Here is a 23,968-nt window from a genome sequence, read left to right as displayed (position 1 = left end):
AATTCCCTAGATAATTTCAGGAAACAACAATTCTCTGGATCTAATACCTGAAACCAACAATTCCCTAGATAATGTCTGGAACCAACTATTCTCTGGATCTAATACCTGAAACCAACAATTCCCAGGATATTATGTCTGGAACCAACAATTCCCTAGATATAATGTCAGGAACCAACAATTCCCTGGATAATTTCAGGAACCAACACTTCCCTAGATAATTTCAGGAACCAACAATTCTCTGGATCTAATACCTGAAACCAACAATTCCCAGGATATATATTCCCTGGATATATAATGTCTGGAAACAACAATTCCCTGGATGTAATACCTGGAACCAACTCTTCTCTGGATTTATACCTTGAACCAACAATTCCCTAGATATAATGTCAGGAACCAACAATTCCCTGGATATATAATGTCTGGAACCAACAATTCCCTTGATACGATACCTGGAACCAACAATTCCCTAGATATAATGTAAGGAACCAACAATTCCCTAGATATAATGTCTGGAACCAACTATTCTCTGGACATAATGTCTGGAACCAACTATTCTCTGGATCTAATACCTGAAACCAACAATTCCCAGGATATTATGTCTGGAACCAACAATTCCCTAGATATAATGTCAGGAACCAACAATTCCCTAGATAATTTCAGGAACCAACAATTCCCTAGATAATTTCAGGAACCAACAATTCCCTAGATAATTTCAGGAACCAACAATTCCCTAGATAATTTCAGGAACCAACAATTCTCTGGATCTAATACCTGAAACCAACAATTCCCTAGATAATTTCTGGGACCAACTATTCTCTGGATCTAATACCTGAAACCAACAATTCCCAGGATATTATGTCTGGAACCAACAATTCCCTAGATATAATGTCAGGAACCAACAATTCCCTAGATAATTTCAGGAACCAACAATTCCCTGGATATAATGTGAGGAACCAACAATTCCCAGGATGTAATACTTGGAAACAACTCTTCTCTGGATTTATACCTGGAACTAACAATTCCCTAGATATAATGTCAGGAACCAACAATTCCCTGGATATATAATGTCTGGAACCAACAATTCCCTGGATGTAATACCTGGAACCAACTATTCCCTAGATATAATGTCAGGAACCAACTCTTCTCTTGATATTATGTCTGGAACCAACAATTCCCAGGATATTATGTCTGGAACCAACAATTCCTTGGATATAATGCCTGGAACCAACAATTCCCTGGATCTTATACCTGGAACAAACTATTCACTGGATATCCTTCCTGGAACCAACAATTTCCCGGGAATAATGCCTTGACATAATATGAAAGGGCCCAGCCTAACAGTCGAGCATTAATTCAAAGGTCTTGCATCTATGTTATCTTCCTACAGTTATTACAGAAGACTAACAAACCTCTCCATAACTATCAAACTGCCTTCCATTGGACTTCTTTCCAGTTCCTCCAAAGCCATAGCCAAATTTACAGGTTCCTAGATCGAGTGTTGCCCGGTCTGTGGCCCAGCCTACTCTGCACAGCCCCTCGTCAGTCACAGATGCCTCGTAGTAGTACTGACCTGAAGACACACACAAAGAGGGAAGGTGACAAAGGCCCATGGCTTAATGAAAGACACTGGTCATCAACATACACGTTTTAACAACTGATTCTCCCTCCCAAGTCTTTCCTGATGATGTTGATTAAAACAATTTCCAAGAACACACTTTCCCTATATCAAGAGCTATTTTTGCCAGAAATAAAACAGATCTAATAATTATATATACTCTCTTTTGCACAAAAACATAAGAAATGTTTAAACATTCTTATCATTGTAATCCAGGGATTTATCTACACCTGCTTGGACACCAATATTCAGTCCCAAATCTGCAGCAAATCTCAGTAAAAATTCCCGCATTTCCCAATTCATGCTGTTAGAGTTATAACTAATGATATGGCTCTTTAAAGTGACTGATATTGCACTGATAACATGACCAGTATAGAAAAAGAGGCTTTCATGCTTAGTTTAACATGACTGCAGTGAATGTCAAAATACCTTATTTAGAAAGATAAGAACTTTGACAAAATCCCAATTTTGAACAAAATAATGTTTCCAAATTTGTCTGCCCATGGCACTTAGTTTGGAATCTTAGATAAATCCCTGTAATCTCAAAGACATTTTAAAGACATCATACTCTGACCTTGCCCCACAACGGACTTGTTTGAACGTGTCCCATGCCAGCCCTGGGGGTCTCTGGCCTGGCACAGCACCCCGTCAGGGTCAATGGCTGTGGAAGCAAACAGTGCATGGTTCATGTACATAGAAGACTCTATGAAGACAGGATGGACTAACAACTTTTGTTTTATTCTTTGAATGCCACTGAATTACTGAAACTTGAACCTTTGAATATACTGGTATCTGAACACAATTGGTGCATTCAAGAATAAACAAAGTGGTAATTCCTAGTAATATTCACTGACATTACAACATCTAAATGCCACTCCGAGATATCAGACTCCCTCATCCATTTACAGTGGAATTAATTGTATATTTTAGGCAGAAAGTTTGAAGTATAGACTGCATTGTGATTGTAAGGTCACACAAAATAAATGATCTGTTTCTCATTTAAAATGCTTGTCATTGTTGACTTGATACTACAGACCTGATACTGGTCATACAGAAAAACGGTATTGATGTGTTGTGTCTACAGTTTGGGCGCTGGCTACAGTTGAGTAAAGACAAAATATTGCGATATAACTAAAGCAGTAGCCCTCTTGAAACATTATCAAAGCAAATAAGGTGACCGGAAATTGGACTTTTTTCACTGGTGCATGTGAGAGCGGGTGTTTACAAGCAGCATGGACTGGTGGCCTTTTGTTGAGGCAAGATGACAAAAGAGAGACACAGTAACAAGCTCCATAACTCTAGTTCTTCCTCCATTTGTATGTTAGTGCAGACAAGCTTACAATCAGAATAGGTGTTGTGCAAGATGAGCAGGGACCTACCCATAGCGTCTCCTCGATCAAACATGTTCATCTTCCATTTCGAGCTGCCACCACCTGCAGGAGAGACACACCTTCACAGCCTGTACAACACTACCTCATAATTCATTACATTTCTTAGTCCGAGGAGGAAAACGAAAAAGTCACCTATCAATTTTCAAACAAGTTTTAGCCTTAGAACTCTTTAGTGCTGTTCCCGCCTAGATTTCCCCACCAACAAAATAGACACCATCAGTTTTCTGAGTGTCACCATGGTCAGTGCGATAATGTCCTGCCAGACCAAGCTACACATCAGAAGGGCAGGTTAGCATGTGCCGATACGATACAGTCAACAGTTGAACAGTATCTATGCTTATACTGTTTCTAGCAAAGGAAATACCCAGCCAGTCGGCTCTGTTTCAACATTTGGCTTACTTATCAAACAGAGTACTCTTTGTCCTAAAAATAATTGTACAGCCTTGTCTGCTTTTCGACAGTCATCATACTCTTGGAACATCCCAAAGTGGGACACCCTGAAGTCAGACAATGTATGCATAGTACGTTCACATGGTGTCAAGCCAAGGACAAGTGCCAAGGTACAACTACACCAATGTAAGTACAGCGATCAATGACAATACTTCATCTCTACCATAAGGTTTGGGTTATCAATGCATTAAACCAACTGGCCTGGTCAATAAACTATTGACTAATGTTCCGGTTATGTTGAGATGCATGTTGCAGGTTGTGTAAACCACTGTGACAAAATACACGTTCTCACCCTGTACCCGGGTTACATTATGATGTTGAAGTAGACAGTAGTTCTGTATACATTGATCATGTTTTATATTTAACTTTTAATTTACTTTAGTATGTTGTCAATAACGTTATTTTGTATATTTTGATATTGCAGTAATTAACAATTATTTATTGTATTTCTAATTTCAGGCTGCATATATAGGTAGTTGTAAGTCAAGAATCAGCATTAAAGCCCTACTCTTTAGTCATGTTTTACTTCGTGGGTCAGTCAACTTCTTGGTTCCAGGGTGTCATTTTATCATCAACAGGAACATAAATAAACAGAACTCACACCCTAGCCTGTGTCATTGTTTTGCTACATATGCACATAGTTCTGGCTATAACAATATGGAAACACACTCAACAAATATTCTGACTAATGTATACAGTTAGAATGGAAATCCCTGTGTCATTTCTTCAGTGTAAGTGACTCAAAGGCTAACAGAAATAATGTATACTGAAGGAAGTCACAACCCCCTGGGTCAGGTCAGAGTCCTGTATATGAGGATAGAGTAAACACTATAGTTATACCACAACTGTGTACCTGACTTGCCCTTGGGGGCCTTGGTCGCCTTGCCCTCCCTCTGGGTGACCAGTGTCTCGTGCACAATCTGTAGGATGGGGATGCAGAACGCCTGGACACAGATGGGAACGGGGTAATAACATCGTCATGAACTACCAGCACAACGGCCACGAGGCAACCCGGTGACTGCCATGCAGTGGAAGAGATACTGGTATGTGTAACAAGCTGACGAACGTCACCCCTACCACTTCAGTAGGATAATACTATTATCAGTAACAAGTAGTAATGAAGTACCAAAGCTAATCTCTTTACAGTTGATTTAATGAGACAAAATTAATGTTTGTAAAACATCCACAGAAACAATGAGAACGTTGGTAATCAGTTTCATAATTTTCAAGTGGTGTGATCATACTGATGATGAATACGGAGTACAAAAGACAAACACATTTCTTTTCTGCAGTCTTCCCATAGCATACTCCGGTAGTTTAAATACTGACAGGGAACCAACCAGAATCCCATGTGTTGTCTAGCATTATATTCTTAATATTAAAATTACCAGAAGATTCAACAAGTTCCATCTTCCCGAGGCAAGTGAGTTAACTGACTATAATTTTTAAGTCCAGTTTCCACCCTTGCCGAACTAGGCTGGTATTATGGAGTTAGATTTTGGCTGGGCAAAGGTCCAATCAAAATCGCGCACCAAAATCGAAATCCGGTTCGTCATGTCGTCAAGTGTCATGTAGATTTCAGTCGACTGCAGGATTTGCAAAGCATGTGCACCGCTAGCTTGTTGTCAACAGTTATTTTCAAAATCTTTTCATGTTTTTAATCAAGGTGCTAACGTGATTTGATGCACTTCACGATGTAAGACTCGTTTTATCAAAATATAGATCTTGATCATCGACCCGAGCGCCCTGGCAGGGCGCCACCGTTTTGTTTGAAACAAATGCAAGTGATGCGAGAGGTGGAATCTGATTGGTCCACAGGAGAGGCATAGAAAGGACATAGCTCGTAATAGCCACTGGTGGCGCTACGATCGAGCCCAGGAATTCCAGCCTAGTTCGGCAAGGGTGGAAACTGGACTTTTAAAGTTAGTTAACTCCCTTGCCTCGGGAAGATGACTAAATCAAGATAAGGAGGACACCAGTATGTATATGCCAAGTGCTGCATGTTGTGATACACTTACCCCAGTTTTACCACTGCCAGTCTCTGCAGCCTACAAATCCCAGCAAAAAGAGATAAGCACAGGACATTTAGCAACTGAAGACAAAATGTCAGATCATAACATATTTGTCTACTGGCAATGTACTACTTGGAAACTGTATACAATTCCAATCATTCCATCGTGATCTTGTGTACAGAGTGTCTGATCAGTGTGTGGTAGTTTGGTGGAATGGTATCTCAGTGGGGAGGAACTATAAAACCATTCGGACAAGTAAAAGCAGCCACACACACATGCATGCACCTTGCTATATAAGTGCAATAATCTTGAACGTGACATTTAACCTAACTTCACTAAACTTTATTGTTTGACTCCAACTGCTAAGTGAAACACTAATAAATGTTTGACATAAGACTGGTAAGCAAACCCCACCAGTCAACAAGACTGCATTAAACCAAGTGCTCACATGTCACCCTTCAGTTTCAGACAAGCGGTTACATAAAGTAACCCAAGTTGAATACATCTAAATCTGTAATGAGACAAAATTAATGTTTGTAAAACATCCACAGAAAAAATGAGAACGTTGGTAATCAGTTTCATAAATTTCAAGTGGTGTGATCATACTGATGATGAATACGGAGTACAAAAGTCAAACACAGAGGTTATATAAACAACCCAAGTTGAATACATCTAAATTTGTAGAATGGGTGTACGTACCATCAACACATCTCCTCCTCCCAAGATCATGGGAATAGCTTCTGACTGAACATCTGTTGGAAGGCTGTACAAAGAATCAAAGAAAACATTTCCATTGATCTCTAAAACCATGTAAACAAGAGCCATCAGGAGATGACATATTCCCCCAGTCTAGTGCAAATCGGAAATGGAGTTTTGCTACTTAGACCCCACTTGTGGTTCATTGCCATTGGATACCTTCAGTTCAGTGAAGACAAAAATTATTTTTCAAAATCCCAAATCATCAAAAGGCACCAGTTTACCACTAGACTGATCTGTATAACAACTTTCATCCAGAAATATTCAACGGTTTTGGAGTTTTGCTCCGGAAATGAGCATCACCCTCATGTTCAGTAAAAGTCCAACTTGTCATCATGGAAAAAAAACAAAATAAAAAAAACAAAAATCCCAAATCATCAAAAGGCACCAGGTCCCCAATAGACTGATCTATATGAAGCAAGTTTCAACAAGAAATATTTAATGGTTTTGGTGTTCCATTAGTAAACTGTCAAAGGGACATAAATATTTGTCCAAACGATATCACTGGGAATCATACTTTGTCAGCATTAGTTCTCGCTACTGCTAAACAAAGATCCCATTAGGGACATCAGAACGACCTTTCATCCGACCAATCACAGCATCGCTAACAAGATCATGAAAGTGACAGTCGGAATGTGATTTCTAATGATGCAACCTCGAAAACTTTAACTCGAGGTATTCCGAAAGATAGTTACGGTCTAAACGACTGAATCAATACAATCTAGACCATCTATTAGCCATTTAAGAATGTTCTTTTGTTCAGGTTTAAAATTTTTAATCAATATTCGTCAAAATATGTTTCGAAGTGTAGTCACCAATTTAAAATGAGTGCCGTAAAGCACGAGAAAGCTGCCTTCTGATTGGCTAATGTCGAAATCTTGTCAGTAATTCCATTGGTCAGGCAAAGTTCGCGCAAAGGCTGTCTGACGTGACCCCGTAATGGGGTGTCCTCAGATCTTTGTTTAGCAGTCGTGAGAACTAAGATCTGATTTTAATTGGACTGGCATTTCACTGTTATAACAATGAAAAGATCACCTCCAATCCATCTCTTCAACAGCCTTGCCGATTTCCGGCATCACTCCCATCTCTGAAAAAGACATTTTTAAACATTCAGCAGTGAATTTCTTTATTGTATTTAAAGGCAAAACAATTTTGAACGATTGTGAATCAACAACTGAACTGTGAAAAAATATAAACATCAATAAAAATAATATATACAGTAGTTTCATAACATGTAACCGTAAGAAGTTAGTAAAATCTGTTCATCACCCAAACTAACAAACTTTTCTAAAGCTATAGTGGGGAGGCAAGTTTGAGACGGGTGGGCCCTTAGACATGGTAATGCAGGATCTAGTATACAAATGTAAAAAATATTTAGATTTTACAAAATGTTTTACTTATCCTGCATTACTCCGGAATGCATCTGTATCAGACTGTTTGGCTGTGGGTTTACCTTTTGATGTTAAAGTTCAATATATTAAATTCCTTCAAATGATATGTTGTCAAGGAAACAGTATTTCAAAAACGAAGAGCTAGATGGTTGGGCCAGTTCAATCTTATTTACAGAAAGTCCATGTAAACAAACAGTAAAAAAGAATATTAGAGTAAGCTAAAATCTTTACAAACTGTGTTACCAAGCCAAAGCTGAAACGCTTGAAAATCCCCTGAACTGGTGTGTCAAATAAACAATGCACAAGGTGGGAAAGACTGGCTGTGCGTAGGAAGAGTTTATTATTTGTGTGTCAAGGGAACCATATTGCGTATCCAGCTCTGAACGGTTATACTCGTTCAATCAGAGCGAAATGAGAAATGAGGTTACGTCCAGGTAATCAAACAGTAAGAAGAAAGTAGCGTAAGCTACACTCTAAAAACTGAGTTACTGAACCAAGGCTATGACCCTGATAATCCCCCTATCGGGCGTGTCAAAACACTGCGTGTGTCAGGTATGGCTGGACAGGAGGAGTTTATTATTGCGTTGGGGGTTGTTCAGCTGCTGGGCTACTACCAGAGGGCCAAAGATACATACACCTTTAACATTTGCAAGTGCCACATCTCTTAGATAATAGCAAGCAAAGACAACGTCTGACCTCTAAAAACATCCTTCCATGATTACTCTGATAAAACAGTTCCTGTGTAGAGCCATTGTTGAGGCGACCTCTCTGATCTCATGAGGAATATTCCCTATCTGAGAATCAATGTTAGCAATTTCGTATGCCTGCGGAATGACTGCAGGGTGACTGCATATAAAATGTGGTGATATGGTGTTGAGTCTGACTTTGAACATGGATCACTTGAGAAACGGGAATGAACCGCATACAGAGCACAAGAGGAGCTTATCCTCATCTTTGACCCGCACAATCGTAAAGATTGGTGGGATGGTCAAGGAACAGTTGGGTTATCCAGGTAGCTGATTCTTTGCTTTAAAAAAAACCAGCACAGCCTGAGTCGCTTAGATAGAGTCGCTGGCATCTGGTGTGTGGCAGGCGTTGACATAAGCACAAGCGCTTGGTATAGAACACAGGCGCAAGCGCCGTGTTCATTATCCTCTACTCCTATTTACTCGCTGACTCTGATTGGGGGGCTCAAATAAAATTATTGTGAAAACATTGCATACTTTGAAGTTGTAAGTACCTTTACTCAGTGTAATGTATTTAAGATGCATGACAGGGTGCTGTCAGATCATTCTTCACAAAGTTTTTTTGATGTGTTGTATGCAAGAAGACAGGAAAAATCAACATGCCATATAATGTGATGAATGCAACCAGTGGACATATCCTGTTTGTTATACTGGACTTTCTATGGTATGTTGCTCGATTCAGTCAGAAGATACTACTGAACATGCTCAGAGCTCCAGATAAGCTTTTGGTTCTGTGGGTATTTTACCCATGCATTTTAAAATCATTGGGTATCAGTAATTCTATCTGGGTATTCAAATTTCTGTTACCCACTAGTTTGTACACATGTGGGTATTTAAGTTAAATATTTAAAAATACGATTCATCAAGTCCCTGCAAACTGGTGTTGTGCGGGTTCGAGAGCTTTATCGGACTCAAAAATACCACGATACTTCCACAAGAAAGTGTGATGGCAAATAATCATGATGTAACTGTCATCGTGGAGTTTGGCAAGGTTGATGGAATGCGCGTTTATAATTTCAAAATAAGTTGCTGATTTGCTAATTGAATATGCAGGGTTACATTACAATATTTTGATGATACGCACAAGTTTTATTTTTGTAGCATATCTGTAATGTTTGTTGCGTATTTTATACACTTGGATTTTATTTTACTGCGTATTTCTGCATTTCTGATGCGTATTTTACGCAGATATGCAGCTTATCTGGAGCACTGATGCTGAAGAAAACCAGATGGATAAAGGAGTACCCAATATTTCCAACTTCAACATTTCAAAACAAAAATAGAAGATAATATTTTAAAGATTTAAAGTCTTGTATTTTCCATGATGTGTATTTCATGTTTTAAGATATATTTTCAGATTGCCAAGGATTTCATGCCAGACGACAAAAATAGAATCAATAGATGACAATGAGATTAGTGCTGACAAAAGTAGAACCAATGTTACCAAGAATAAAGCAAAAATACTTCTACATAAAAGGGCTGGGATGGGTAACTAGTGTATACATGATTAGTAACATGACATGACAAAAATTCTCTACATGATTAGTAACATGACATGACAAAAATTCTCCATGGTTAAACTTCAAGTCACTAATGTTCACATTCTTTCTGACTATGAATGTATTCCTTTTGATTTTTATATGTTTGAATAAAGATAAAGCTTCAGTCAACTTCTGTGTATACCTAACCACAGATTGTTTACACCTCTGTATATACATCTCGCCAGGCCCTAATTAAAACAATTCCCAATCAGGACATTTTGTACGCAACTCTTGAGACCTACAGCAGGTACCTGGGTAGGGTCGAGTAATAAGGGGTTGGGTACCCAGGTCAAAAATGAGGACCCAGCCCTACTCCATAATCTTTTTTTATCTTCATTATAATAAGAAGGTGCTATTTTTGCTTGACCTCCAGTGGCCTTTATCACAAGATGAAATCAGTGACATTTGGCTGACGTGCCTCACCCCGCTACACTCAAAAATGTCAAATTTACTTCTCATAGTAATTTTAACTCATATGTTTTGTTTGTTTATTTTTTAACGCAGCACTCAGCAATGTTCCAGCTTTATGAGGGAAGTCTGTAAATAATGAAGCCTGGACCAGACAATCCAATAATTGACATCATGAGCATCGATCCACGCAAATTTGAATATGATGACATGCATATCAACCAAGTCAGCGATCCCGTTATATAGTCGCCTCTTTCGACAAGGATATATACCATATTTGACGGAATAAGCGCCCATGGCGATATTTGCTGATACACTGGCTAGCACCCCTTTCAATTGATCAATGTACACAAGACTTATCTATTCCTGTATAATACCCACTTGTGTGTTATATGCACCCTTAATTATGGGCAATTAAATTTTGGATAATATACCTGTTGTGTATAATACACACAGACTTTTCTTTTGTATCATTACAGGCTGTCAGCATAAACCACGAAATTTACGATCTTTCAAATCTGTTTTTTTTTTCACCAAAATATTATTCTAATAAGAGCCCCCCATTTCTAATTTTGAGAGCGGCCTGGGCGCTTATTAAGTCGAATACGATAGTTGTCTTTGACGGCAAGGATGGGTTGCTGAAGACGTATTCTACCCCGGATCTTCACGGGTAAAAGAATTCAACCGTTCAAGTTTTTAGGTTCATAACACTTTAAAAAGTTCAAGAAATCAAACATTATTTTGTTGGCAAGTCAGACGGACATCGATGCTTCTATATTATGACAGCCGGCCTAATTAGGAATGACAGCAGCACATTTATATTAACCTCGTCATAGACATTAAACTGTCATTGAAGAAAAGTATCAATAAGAGACGAAAAACTACCAGAAGTCAAAGATTGTACTAAGAAACGCGTGCTTGCCTTCGAAAGCAGTCATCTTGCCAAGTCAGCAAAGCCAACAGTTACTTGCAGAGTGCGTAACAGAGGGGATATTTTCATTATGTATTAGAAATGTTTGTATTTTCATCGATTCGTGTCAGATAATTCATAAGTGTTGTCCAGTTGTCCAATTTGTTGTTAATAGAAGTTCACACATATTAGTATGTTTATTTTCCCCAACATAAAGGTAAATACGCAACTAATTTGCGCTGACTATAACTATCATGGCGGACGAAAGTTAGTCTCGGAAAACGGGCACCTGTCAATTTGATCTAATATTTATTATTGTACCCTCTTTGGATCCTGTGCTTGTGCTATTAATATGAACGGCCTATCACCACCACCAGGCATCTTCTGGGTAAGAATTATAGTTTAGGACGGTGTTGTATACATATGAATAGCATGTAAGTTGGTGAGCAAACATCAAGGGAGATAACCATCGTGACCTCGACTTAGAAGTCGTTGCGTAAGCAACTTGCAAGACGAACTGCCAACATTGATACTCAATCATTGAAGTTGCAGTAGATCGTTCATGTCTTCAGAAAGTGGTATTTTTAATAGTAGTATATAAACAGCTGATAAAAGATGCATTTACTTGATTTGTAATAATCTAGAGTTCTAGCTGTCTCTTATTAGAAGATCTCAACTCTCAAGGAAAAGTTGTGGAAGTAAAAAGAAGCCTCTACCAGTCTGATTACCAAATGTCTCATCCATATGTTCCAGGAGTCTAAATAATGTAAGATTTGCTGATGCAGGAGGTATGTTATTGATATAATTGACTGAATCCAATTCCTAAATTAGAAATGGTCCTCTATTATGCAGTTACCATGGTTATTGTCACAGATGAATACACAGATTATCCACTCAGTGTTTGTAGTGATGGGACAAGTCATACAATGATGTTACATGATTGCTCAATCCATGTATGTTAATGTATATGTATCATGTGTGAATTTATATAACTTCTTTTTTTAAATAGCATAAAGCTAACATATGTTACATGGTGATTCCCCAAACTAAACATACAGAACTAAATTGTGAAATCAATAAATAATCACATAAGATCAATGATCAATCCGCAAATTATATTGAAGTATGCAGGATAAGGTTTACAATCATAAAACACAAAACAGTTAGTCAGATATCTGATACAAAGGGTCAAATTTATGTGTCGGCAGCAATATAATTATATCAGGTCCTAATTACCAAGTTAGTGCAGTCTCAAATGTCCAGTAAATGTCCAGACTTGAATGTCCCCAATGAGGCACATGGTCAAGTTCTTGTAAATGGACAGAACAGTTGGTGTTTTTCTGACAGGTACCCTGTGTGCTCAGGGCAAGTGTTGGTAGGTAGATACAAGTCAGGTCATACTGTCATAGTAAGAAATATTGAAGGTCTCAAATCCTCCTCTTCTCGCTCTTATATATGTACAGCCAGCTTTCAAGAAAATACTGCCTTGAAACTGTATCAAGGTCACTACCAAGGCCAATCTTATGCGAGTGCCTCACTCAAATTGCCACTTGCTGTCACCAGAAATAAAGATACAACATACACGGCCACATAACACAAAGGACCTTATTTTGTTTTTGCCAATCTCATATTCACTGGTCTTTTTTGACAGTGGACCTTTTTGACCAGACATATAGTCCTTTAAGACTAAACATGTGAGATATTATGGCTATACTGCAAAATCATGGATCTTTCTGTCATGTACTGAGATTGTGACACAAAAATCTGTATATAGGTTAAAAGACTTGGACCAAATGAAATGTAATGAGTGAATGGCAAAAGTCAAAAGGCCAATGTCTGAAAGTTTCAAAAAGATGAACCATTATAACAAATTAATGCAATACTGTTCATGATTGGCCAAATATAAATATTCTGGTCAATGAACTTTACGATAAGAAAATCGCTAAAATAAGTCACAACAGCCCCTGACAGTGTTTCCATGTGATATAGAAAGTATGATGTAAATGTAACTAGATTAGTGTGTGGATGGAAACAAGGGTGCACGACAGTGGTTATTCGGCAAGTGTCTGACCTCAACAACACACTCTGAAACAATATATCATTCAATAAATACAGGTTCGTACAATATCCATGAAGCTATAAAAGATACCATTACATCACTTAAATGAAATACAAACGAGAAATTCCAACTACAACATACTTCATACATACAAATCAAATCAAATATGTTATAGACACATGTCTCAGTGTAATATGCAAGTCAAATTCAATAGATGTAGTATACAGTATGCAAAGTCATTCCTACCCGGTGTATGGCACCAGGGTGCCGACATTACAGCGCCACCAAGCCAGGTCTACCAAGTCTCCAATTCTAATTTCTTGCTCTTACCTCTTTCCAGCCTTTCATTCTCTTTCTCTCTAGCTCTGGTTGGTCTTTCACAAATGTTCCTAACCTCTGACCCATTTTGATAATCTTTTCAAGATGCATATCTAGCTCTATGATGATAATACATACATGTATAAGGTAGAAGTATAGTTAAACACAGCAAGCTTAGTTCTGGGCAAACATAAATGGTGAATGCTACCAGCGGGAACTTTTCCTACATAGTATGGCACTCCAAAATATTTAAATCCAAACAATACCCTAATCTGACCAATAAATGAAATACACCCTACCACCCTTGATTCTGACAAAGAATGTCGTTCTGGGTTACATCAATGGGGACAAATGAATTAAACATCCCACTGCTGACACCAAAATGTCACGGACTGAAGTAAACACAATTTCAGATGAAGTTTTTAAAGGTGTTATGTTTACACCCCCGTAACAATACTTAAATGTAAACTAATTCCAAATAAGTAACAGAACTAATTAAACTAGCTTAACTTATCCTGGCCTACTTCTACTGTTACGTATGTCCTACTACCAACAAGACTAACACCCACTACTAACAATACTGCTATCACATACAATCCCTCAGCAAATCGTATAACACTCTAGAAGGTGTCTCCCGTCTTCATACGAGAGGGATTGTTCTCATGATGAAACGGATTCACTTTGATAAGTCTGAAACTTATACTGTACAGATGAACTTGCCACAAGATGATTATGAAGTCATGGTGAATGACAAATACTTCTGGCCTGAGGACATTGTGTGTTGAGACTATGTGCCAAGGCAGCGTCAAACTGATCCGAAACAACAACAACAACTACAACAACAACAGCAACAGCAAGAATACAGAAGGAACATCTACTAACAAAATGGCTATGTTCATATTGACTATGTTGTCTGTTGTGGTGGCACGAAGTGTGTTGACCTGGAATGTGCGTGGTGTGTCTCATCAGACCGAACATATTAACTCTACTTTACCAGACTATAAAACTGGCTAAAAACATGCAATATTCAAAGATTCAAAGATCTTAAATGTTGTAAACTTCTGTCCTACATATGTGACGATGCATGTACCTCCACGAGAGGGTCTGGTGGTATAGCTCTTCTACAGAACACTCATTCTAAATGGAGGATGCAATGTTTACATTCGTCCTCTGACAGTAGTATTGCAGTTAAGTTAACGCACCCACGTGCCGCTGACATGTACGTGATTGCATGTCGCCTTCTGTCCCCTAATGCCCTTTACTCTACGTATAGCACGGCTCTAGACGAAGTATCTGACTTATATGATGAGTTGTGTGTGCAGGGTGACACAATTATCCTAGGTGATCTCAACTGGGATATATGTAAGCGTCTAATGTTACCACGAGACAAACTTCTGTCTCACTTTGTTGGCACTCGTTATTCAGTGAATACTATTCAAGCCATTAGCTCATATACTTTCAGGAGCAAAGATAACATAAACAAGTCTCTGATTGATTATATCCTGATTCCTTCCCATTTGTAGAGTAACATTAGCTCAAATGAAGTGCTATTCACTAGTTATGATGTATCCGATCACTTCCCATGTGTAGATACCGTACAATGATAATGTAAGGCAAAAGGTTAAAGAAGCATGTTTTGTGAAATGTGACAAAGCTTCCAATATTGAGATCTCTTCCTACAAGGTCTGTCTTGATACATTGCTAAACAATGCAGAGACTTGTTTATCAATAGATACACATGATGATATTGAATCATTTAATATGGGGATCAGTAAATGTATGATTGATGCCAGTAGACAGTCTATACCAGTAGGTAGTTTCATGGCTCCTCTAAAGCCATACTGGAAACAGGATGGGCTACACCAGACCATTATAACATGCTAGTTGCAAGGCGGAGATGGTTATCAGAGTATAAACCAAGGGGGGATAATTTCCATTCTTATACATCATACAAGCAAGCTAAGCGAGAATTCTGACGTCGTCACAGACAGTCAAAGCAGGCCTATTCAAAGAGATTTTGTTCGGAATTAGAAAAAAACTTGTGATACTGATGTGAACACGTTTTTATGAATCTGTGAGAAAACTATGTAAGCAGAAGATCGGAGTTGAAAAACTTACATATGATGACCTTAATGTAACAACCCCCACAGACATATATCAGCTTTGGGGTAGGTACTATGTGGATCTAGCAAAACCATATGACTGACCAGTTCGATCAAGACTATAAACAGGGTATTGACTAGGAAATTGAGAACTTAGCCTCCAGTAATGAATCTAACACATGTGTTGATAATGTACTATGTGCTGAAATATCGGTTCAGGAAGTGACTAGATAGGTACAGGCACTGAGGAGGAACAAATCACCTGGCCCTGACAATATTGATAATGAACATGTGATGTTTGGTGGTGAGCTGCTAGTACGGAAGTTAGCACTACTATATAATGCTATTCTTAAATTACAGTGCACACCTGCAGCCTATAGACACGGGGTAATTACACCTATTTATAAGGGTAAAAAAGATAAATCAAGCCCTTACGCTAACATCTTGCCTTCGTAAGCTTTTTGAGATAATTCTCATGGAAAGATTAGAAACGTGGACATCCTGAAATGCCTGTAATTTTCCCGATATGTTGCAGTTTGGCTTCAGGAAGGAGCACGGTGCTGTGCCCTCATTGAATGTGTACAAAGTTATGTTAACAGGGGATCATGTATCTACACAGCATTTCCAGATAACGAGAAAGCTTTTGATCGAATATGGCACTCGGGTCTCTTTGTAAAACTCTATCATCTTGGTATTAGAGGCAAAATGTGGTCTCTGTTAGACCAATGTTATACTTCCATGTATGCCTGTGTTCAGTACAGGGGCGAGCAATCTGATGTATTTGCTGTAAGACAAGGTATAGGTCAGTGTAGAGTTATCTCAGCTTGGCTTTTTCTTGTGTACATAAATGACCTCATAACTGAGCTTCGGCAGTTAGATACAGGGATATGTATGTATAATGTTAGTTTACCAAGCGTGTTACTTGCTGATGATACTACTCTTATCAGTTACAGCCCTAAAGGTCTACAAACAGCCTTAGATACAGTTGTTAGTTACGCATCCAAACATCTGTTGGGTAGCCTAGTGGTTAAAGCGTTCGCTCGTCATGCCGAAGACCCAGTTTCAATTCCCGACATGTGTGAAGTCCATTACTGGTGTCCCCCGCCATGATATTGCTGGAATATTGCTAAAAGCGGCGTTAAACCATACTCACTCACTCACTCACAATACTTGAATGAATTGGGTGACATATTTGATAAGTTTTATATTAAATTCTATACTTTTAAATTCACTAAGACCTGACTGAATTATTATGACACTTAGGTTAGATTTACCATTACTAAGGTTTAACTTACTAGTTATATTTATAAACAAACAATACAACTATAGCATGTAAAGGTGTACACACTTGTGAACCAATGTAAAAGATAAAACTAACCTGTGAGGTATTTACAATTGTCGATGGCACTCAAGACAATCTAGAACACAGTCTTGCTGGTGCAAAGGGTGAATGTGAAGTGCAGATTTGAATTAAGAAAGAGGGCAAGAGTTTGAATGATCCAATCAGTGTTGATTAAATCAGATGACATAATAATGTGGCAGCCTCACCTATCCACCCTAACTTAAATAAGAATGAAAAACTACATATACAGCTAATAATAGACCTAACACTTAAACTGTCTGTGTTCTTAGACATATTGTCTGTTTCAAAATGACCAAACCTGTTGATAGAAGTAAGCATTAGTTACCATAGGAAATGATAAACCTGCATGCTGGTATACATACCTGTGTCAGGATCTTGTGTCTTTGCCATCAGGCCGTTTTATGGATCGGTTCGCTTCAGGGTGATCACTTGAAAATCATCTTTCGTTAGTAAGTGATTACAAGACACTTTTGATCTAGTTCTGACTTCCTCTGGTTGTATTGAGCTAAATAGGCCCTCTGTGTTATTTCGCGGTATTTAACCTAGCCGAGGTTATTCACTCATTAGAGTGTTGAGTAACTGACTCAGGTGTTACTGGTCACAGCCGACATAATTGGCTGTCTATGCATCTTTCTGTATGTTGTCAAAGTGTTACTGTCATACTGTTCCTTTGCTAAGCTGCTCGTGTATTTAATCAGCAATCCTTGACAGCACAGATTGGGGTTGGGATTCTTTTATTATCATCTATGCTTACAACTAGCTGATAGTAATAAACCTGTGAACCTATTTCCACGTTTTCATTATTAATTTAGTCTTGTTAAATGACACCCCTGATCATTGGAGCACAGCTCTGTTACAGTATAGAAATATCAATGCAACTATTAAATTCCTTAAAACAAAATGTACATGACTGTACAAATCAATTTTTTTTGGTCAGTGACTGTTGACTGACGGTAATCTGAAACGCTGAAGTAACTTTGACTGCTCAGCATATCAGATGATTTCAAGTATCAATTTTGACTATGTGTTTACAGCGATAGAAATTGGCACTAGTCCTAGTCCTTACCAAACTGCCCAATAGTTAAGGTATCGTAAGGACTAGTAGAAATGTGCCACTTTTAAGGGATTTACTATATGTTATTGTTATCGTAACTGGGGACAGTTTTAGTCCACTAATCCTTATAAAGATAACAATAAGTGGACTAAAACTGTTAGTCATCATCATCATCCTGCTTGGTCATTGTACACATTGTTTTGGAACTGAGTTGGTAAAATGTGTTTTATACCATAGGTTTGTGACATATGTATATAATATATCATGATCTATGTTGTTGCATGTGCATAAATTAGAGCTATTTGTTTATCATTGATAATACATCACTACTACCATTTGCATTGGTGACTAAATTCTGACATGTGTAATGATTTCAGAAACAGTTGGGTCAAGCAGTATTTGTATGTACTGGTGGGACTTTGACTTTCTTTGGTATATCACTGTACAATGGCAGTGAGAAGTTTTACCGCGAGATGGCTATGCCAGCACTGCAGTGGCTTGGAGCAGAGCGAGCCCACAACTTAGCCGTCATCGCTGCCAAGTACAAGATGGTCCCAAAACCTACACTTGCAGATTCACCCAATCTGGTATGCTATACAGAAATGAGACCAGCTTACAGCTAATACATACAGTATATATAATACATTATGGAGTTTTCCTCGAGTAAATAAAGTAGGTGAATCCAGAGACTTTTGGAAGTTACTTTCAACTTTCATTTATGAGTGACTGATAATCCAAACTATTAAGTTTCAAGTAGGTTTTCTGTAAATACCCGTCACTGTTTTCAGGAAGCAATGAGGGAAATATCAGTACTCAGGGAACTTCACTGATATGCTGAAGTCTACCTATTGTTCTGATGATGTAACCATGGTAACATGATATTGTATTGCTCTCAACAATGCACCAGCTATAAACATGCACATGTTCAAATATGATAGTCATTACACTTGGTCCTTCAACACATCATTTAATAGCAAAACACATTTCCTTGTAATCATGGTAATGTTGATGTACAGTATGGCAAGTATATAGCCAGTGGTTAATGCTGAAGACCCGGGTTCAATTCCCGACATGGGTACAATGTGTGAAGCTCATTTCTCGTGTCCCCCGCAGTTGTATTGCTGGAATATTGCTAAAAGCGGCATAAAACCACACTCACTCACTCTTGAGTTCAAAGAGTGAAAAGCATGTCCAAGTTTAACTATCTTCACTATCGTAATGACTCTGGGGACTTCTAATGTGAGACACCATACTATTCTTAACAGGAAAGGTAGTGAAAATAAAATACAATCAGGTATTATTTTCAGAATATTATGTTGCCAGAAAACCCAGGTGTGGGGCCTGGAATTCAGCAACCCTGTTGGCCTGGCTGCAGGCTTCGACAAGCATGGTGAGGCAGTGGAGGGGCTCATGAAGGTTGGCTTTGGCTTTGTGGAAGTCGGCAGCATCACACCCGAACCTCAGCCGGGTAATCCCAAGCCACGAGTCTTCAGGTTGAAGAAAGATAAAGCTGTCATTAACAGGTGAGCAGCCACAGCATCCTGGATCCACCCAGAAACAAATGCAGTTTTAGCAGCAAACTACAACAATTACAAATGTCTAGTTTTAGTTTACCTGAAGCCAAGTGATTAGAATGTTGGTCATTGTTGGTTGTGTTTCACCTTTGACACTACATTTTTATGATAATGATGATTGGTCCCCTAAAGAGCTCGACAAAATTTTGCTCAACTCTTTCAGGCATATATATTTGTATCAGGCGGTCGGGTAGTCTATGGTTAAATCGATCGCTCATCACGCTGAAGACCCAGGTTCTATTCCCGACATGGGTACAATGTGTGTAGTCCATTTCTGGTGTTCCCTGCCGTGATATTGCTGGAATAATGCTAAATGTGGCATAGAACCATACTCACTCACTCACTCACTCACTATATGTGAATGACCATGTTTTCAGGGTACTTTCCATGACTACAGCATGCCATTCAGTAGACCCTAATAGCACTGCCAACCACAAAGAGCATGTCATTCAGTAGACCCTAATAGCATTGCCTACCACAAAGAGCATGTCATTCAGTTGACCCTAATAGCATTGTGGGGCGGTCGGGTAGCCTAGTGGTTAAAGCGTTTGCTTGCCACGCCGAAGACCCGGGTTCGATTCCCGACATGGGTACAATGTGTGAAGCCCATTTCTGGTGTCCCCCGCCGTGATATTGCTGGAATATTGCTAAAAGCGCCATAAAACCATACTCACTCACTCACTAATAGCATTGCCAACCACAAAGAGCATGTCATTCAGTAGACTCTAATAGCATTGCCAGCCACAAAGAGCATGTCATTCAGTATACCCTAATAGCATTGCCAACCACAAAGAGCATGTCATTCAGTAGACCCTAATAGCATTGCCAGCCACAAAGAGCATGTCATTCAGTATACCCTAATAGCATTGCCAACCACAAAGAGCATGTCATTCAGTATACCCTAATAGCATTGCCAACCACAAAGAGCATGTCATTCAGTACACCCTAATAGCACTGCCAACCACAAAGAGCATGTCATTCAGTAGACCCTAATAGCATTGCCAACCACAAAGAGCATGTCATTCAGTAGACCCTAATAGCATTGCCAGCCACAAAGAGCATGTCATTCAGTATACCCTAATAGCATTGCCAACCACAAAGAGCATGTCATTCAGTATACCCTAATAGCATTGCCAACCACAAAGAGCATGTCATTCAGTAGACCCTAATAGCATTGCCAGCCACAAAGAGCATGTCATTCAGTATACCCTAATAGCATTGCCAACCACAAAGAGCATGTCATTCAGTATACCCTAATAGCATTGCCAACCACAAAGAGCATGTCATTCAGTAGACCCTAATGCTCACAGAATTATCAATGTAGCAATGTCTAAAGTTAATGTACATGCTGTTATAGTGACTGTAATGACTGGTGTGTAGATATCTATGTTAGTTTAATAGCCATGGTAATGTTTTATAGATTCCAGAAGAATCAAGAGGAGCATCTCAAGGCACTTGTTTCGCTTTTGTTGTCATAAAGCCCACCTCAGTCATGATCATGAAGATGTATTAAGTTTGACATCATGATGCATTCCTTTATACATGAACAAAACATACCTACATAAACAGGATTAGATAAACTATAGGTCTACCCATGTTGTTGGACAGATTTCATGGTAATCCTTCTTGTGTTGACTGAATATTGTATCCGATGTTTTATCTCTGTTGACATAGATATGGCTTCAACAGTGACGGCCATGAGTCTGTATACCAGAGGCTGCATCCAAGGGCAACCCCCACACCAGGTACCATGAAGTTCATAACTATACACCACATCCCAGTACATGTGATGGGCACTGTCATAACTATACACCACATCCCAGTACATGTGATGGGCACTGTCATGACTATACACCACATACCAGTACATGTGATGGGCACTGTCATAACTATACACCACATACCAGTACATGTGATGGGCACTGTCATGACTATACACCACATCCAAGTAGGTGATGGGCACTGTCTTAACTATACACCACATACCAGTACATGTGATGGGCACTGTCATGACTATACATCCCAGTACATGTGATGGACACTGTCATGGCTATACACCACATACCAGTACATGTGATGGGCACTGTCATAACTATACACCACATCCAAGTAGGTGATGGGCACTGTCTTAACTATACACCACATACCAGTACATGTGATGGGCACTGTCATGACTATACATCCCAGTACATGTGATGGACACTGTCATGGCTATACAGCACATACCAGTACATGTGATGGGCACTGTCATAACTATACACCACATCCAAGTAGGTGATGGGCACTGTCTTAACTATACACCACATACCAGTACATGTGATGGGCACTGTCATGGCTATACAGCACGTACCAGTACATGTGATGGGCACTGTCATGACTATACACCACATCTCAGTACATGTGATGGACACTGTCATGACTATACACCACATACCAGTACATGTGATGGACACTGTCATAACTATACACCACATCCCAGTACATGTGATGGGCACTGTCATGACTATACACCACATACCAGAACATGTGATAGACACTGTCATGACTATACACCACGTCCCAGTACATGTGATGGACACTGTCATGACTATACACCACATCCCAGTACATGTGATGGTCACTGTCATGACTATAAAGGCACATACCAGTACATGTGATGGGCACTGTCATGACTATACACCACATCCCAGTACAAGTGATGGGCACTGTCATAACTATACATCCCAGTACATGTGATGGACACTGTCATAACTATACACCACATACCAGTACAAGTGATGGACACTGTCATGACTATACACCACATACCAGTACATGTGATGGGCACTGTCATAACAATACACCACATACCAGTACATGTGATGGGCACTGTCATGACTATACACCACATCCAAGTACATGTGATGGGCACTGTCATAACTATACACCACATCCCAGTACAAGTGATGGGCACTGTCATAACTATACACCACATCCAAGTACATGTGATGGGCACTGTCATGACTATACACCACATACCAGTACATGTGATGGGCACTGTCATGACTATACACCACATACCAGTACATGTGATGGGCACTGTCATGACTATACACCACATACCAGTACATGTGATGGGCACTGTCATGACTATACACCACATACCAGTACATGTGATGGGCACTGTCATGACTATACACCACATACCAGTACATGTGATGGACACTGTCATGACTATACACCACATACCAGTACATGTGATGGGCACTGTCATGACTATACACCACATACCAGTACATGTGATGGGCACTGTCATGACTATACACCACATCCAAGTACATGTGATGGGCACTGTCATAACTATACATCCCAGTACATGTGATGGGCACTGTCATGACTATACATCCCAGTACATGTGATGGGCACTGTCATAACTATACAGCACATCCCAGTACATGTGATGGGCACTGTCATGACTATACATCCCAGTACATGTGATGGGCACTGTCATAACTATACAGCACATCCCAGTACATGTGATGGGCACTGTCATAACTATACAGCACATCCCAGTACATGTGATGGACACTGTCATAACTATACAGCACATACCAGTACATGTGATGGGCACTGTCATGGATATACACCACATACCAGTACATGTGATGGGCACTGTCATAACTATACATCCCAGTACATGTGATGGGCACTGTCATAACTATACAGCACATCCCAGTACATGTGATGGGCACTGTCATGACTATACACCACATACCAGTACATGTGATGGGCACTGTCATAACTATACACCACATACCAGTACAAGTGATGGACACTGTCATGACTATACACCACATACCAGTACATGTGATGGGCACTGTCATAACAATACACCACATACCAGTACATGTGATGGACACTGTCATGACTATACACCACATACCAGTACATGTGATGGGCACTGTCTTAACTATACACCACATACCAGTACATGTGATGGGCACTGTCATAACTATACATCCCAGTACATGTGATGGGCACTGTCATGACTATACACCACATACCAGTACATGTGATGGACACTGTCATGACTATACACCACATACCAGTACATGTGATGGGCACTGTCATAACTATACACCACATACCAGTACAAGTGATGGACACTGTCATGACTATACACCACATACCAGTACATGTGATGGACACTGTCATGACTATACACCACATACCAGTACATGTGATGGGCACTGTCATAACAATACACCACATACCAGTACATGTGATGGGCACTGTCAT

The 23,968-nt window shown here is 39.3% G+C and overlaps 2 protein-coding genes across 4 annotated transcripts in view; one reads left to right on the top strand and one right to left on the bottom strand.

Annotated features, from left to right (window-relative positions):
• Positions 1 to 11,276, bottom strand: part of LOC139454212 (ATP-dependent RNA helicase DDX1-like) — a 417,258-nt gene extending 405,982 nt beyond the window's left edge. The window contains exons 1-8 of the mRNA XM_071235786.1: positions 11,233 to 11,276; positions 7,260 to 7,311; positions 6,168 to 6,231; positions 5,475 to 5,504; positions 4,310 to 4,400; positions 2,995 to 3,048; positions 2,190 to 2,276; positions 1,410 to 1,570 (exon numbers count right to left, since the gene is read on the bottom strand). Coding sequence (XP_071091887.1) covers positions 1,410 to 1,570; positions 2,190 to 2,276; positions 2,995 to 3,048; positions 4,310 to 4,400; positions 5,475 to 5,504; positions 6,168 to 6,231; positions 7,260 to 7,311; positions 11,233 to 11,248 — 555 coding nt within the window. The 5' untranslated portion in view covers positions 11,249 to 11,276. The remainder of the gene's footprint in view (positions 1 to 1,409; positions 1,571 to 2,189; positions 2,277 to 2,994; positions 3,049 to 4,309; positions 4,401 to 5,474; positions 5,505 to 6,167; positions 6,232 to 7,259; positions 7,312 to 11,232) is intronic.
• A 199-nt stretch (positions 11,277 to 11,475) lies between these two features.
• Positions 11,476 to 23,968, top strand: part of LOC139454210 (dihydroorotate dehydrogenase (quinone), mitochondrial-like) — a 30,313-nt gene continuing 17,820 nt past the window's right edge. For 2 of the 3 annotated variants that reach the window (XM_071235785.1, XM_071235783.1), the window contains exons 1-4: positions 11,476 to 11,608; positions 18,494 to 18,703; positions 19,440 to 19,639; positions 21,365 to 21,435. In XM_071235785.1, the coding sequence (XP_071091886.1) occupies positions 11,573 to 11,608; positions 18,494 to 18,703; positions 19,440 to 19,639; positions 21,365 to 21,435 (517 nt within the window). In that variant the 5' untranslated portion in view covers positions 11,476 to 11,572. Of the gene's footprint in view, positions 11,609 to 11,946; positions 12,009 to 18,493; positions 18,704 to 19,439; positions 19,640 to 21,364; positions 21,436 to 23,968 lie in introns of those variants that run through there. The other variant, XM_071235784.1, reaches the window with a different exon arrangement.

This window comes from Haliotis cracherodii, unplaced genomic scaffold (genome assembly GCF_022045235.1).
Source record: "Haliotis cracherodii isolate W230 unplaced genomic scaffold, xgHalCrac1.p SCAF_10, whole genome shotgun sequence".
Classification (NCBI taxonomy): domain Eukaryota; kingdom Metazoa; phylum Mollusca; class Gastropoda; order Lepetellida; family Haliotidae; genus Haliotis; species Haliotis cracherodii.
Note: the sequence above shows the minus strand (reverse complement) of the source record. Positions and strands in the feature narration are given on the sequence as shown.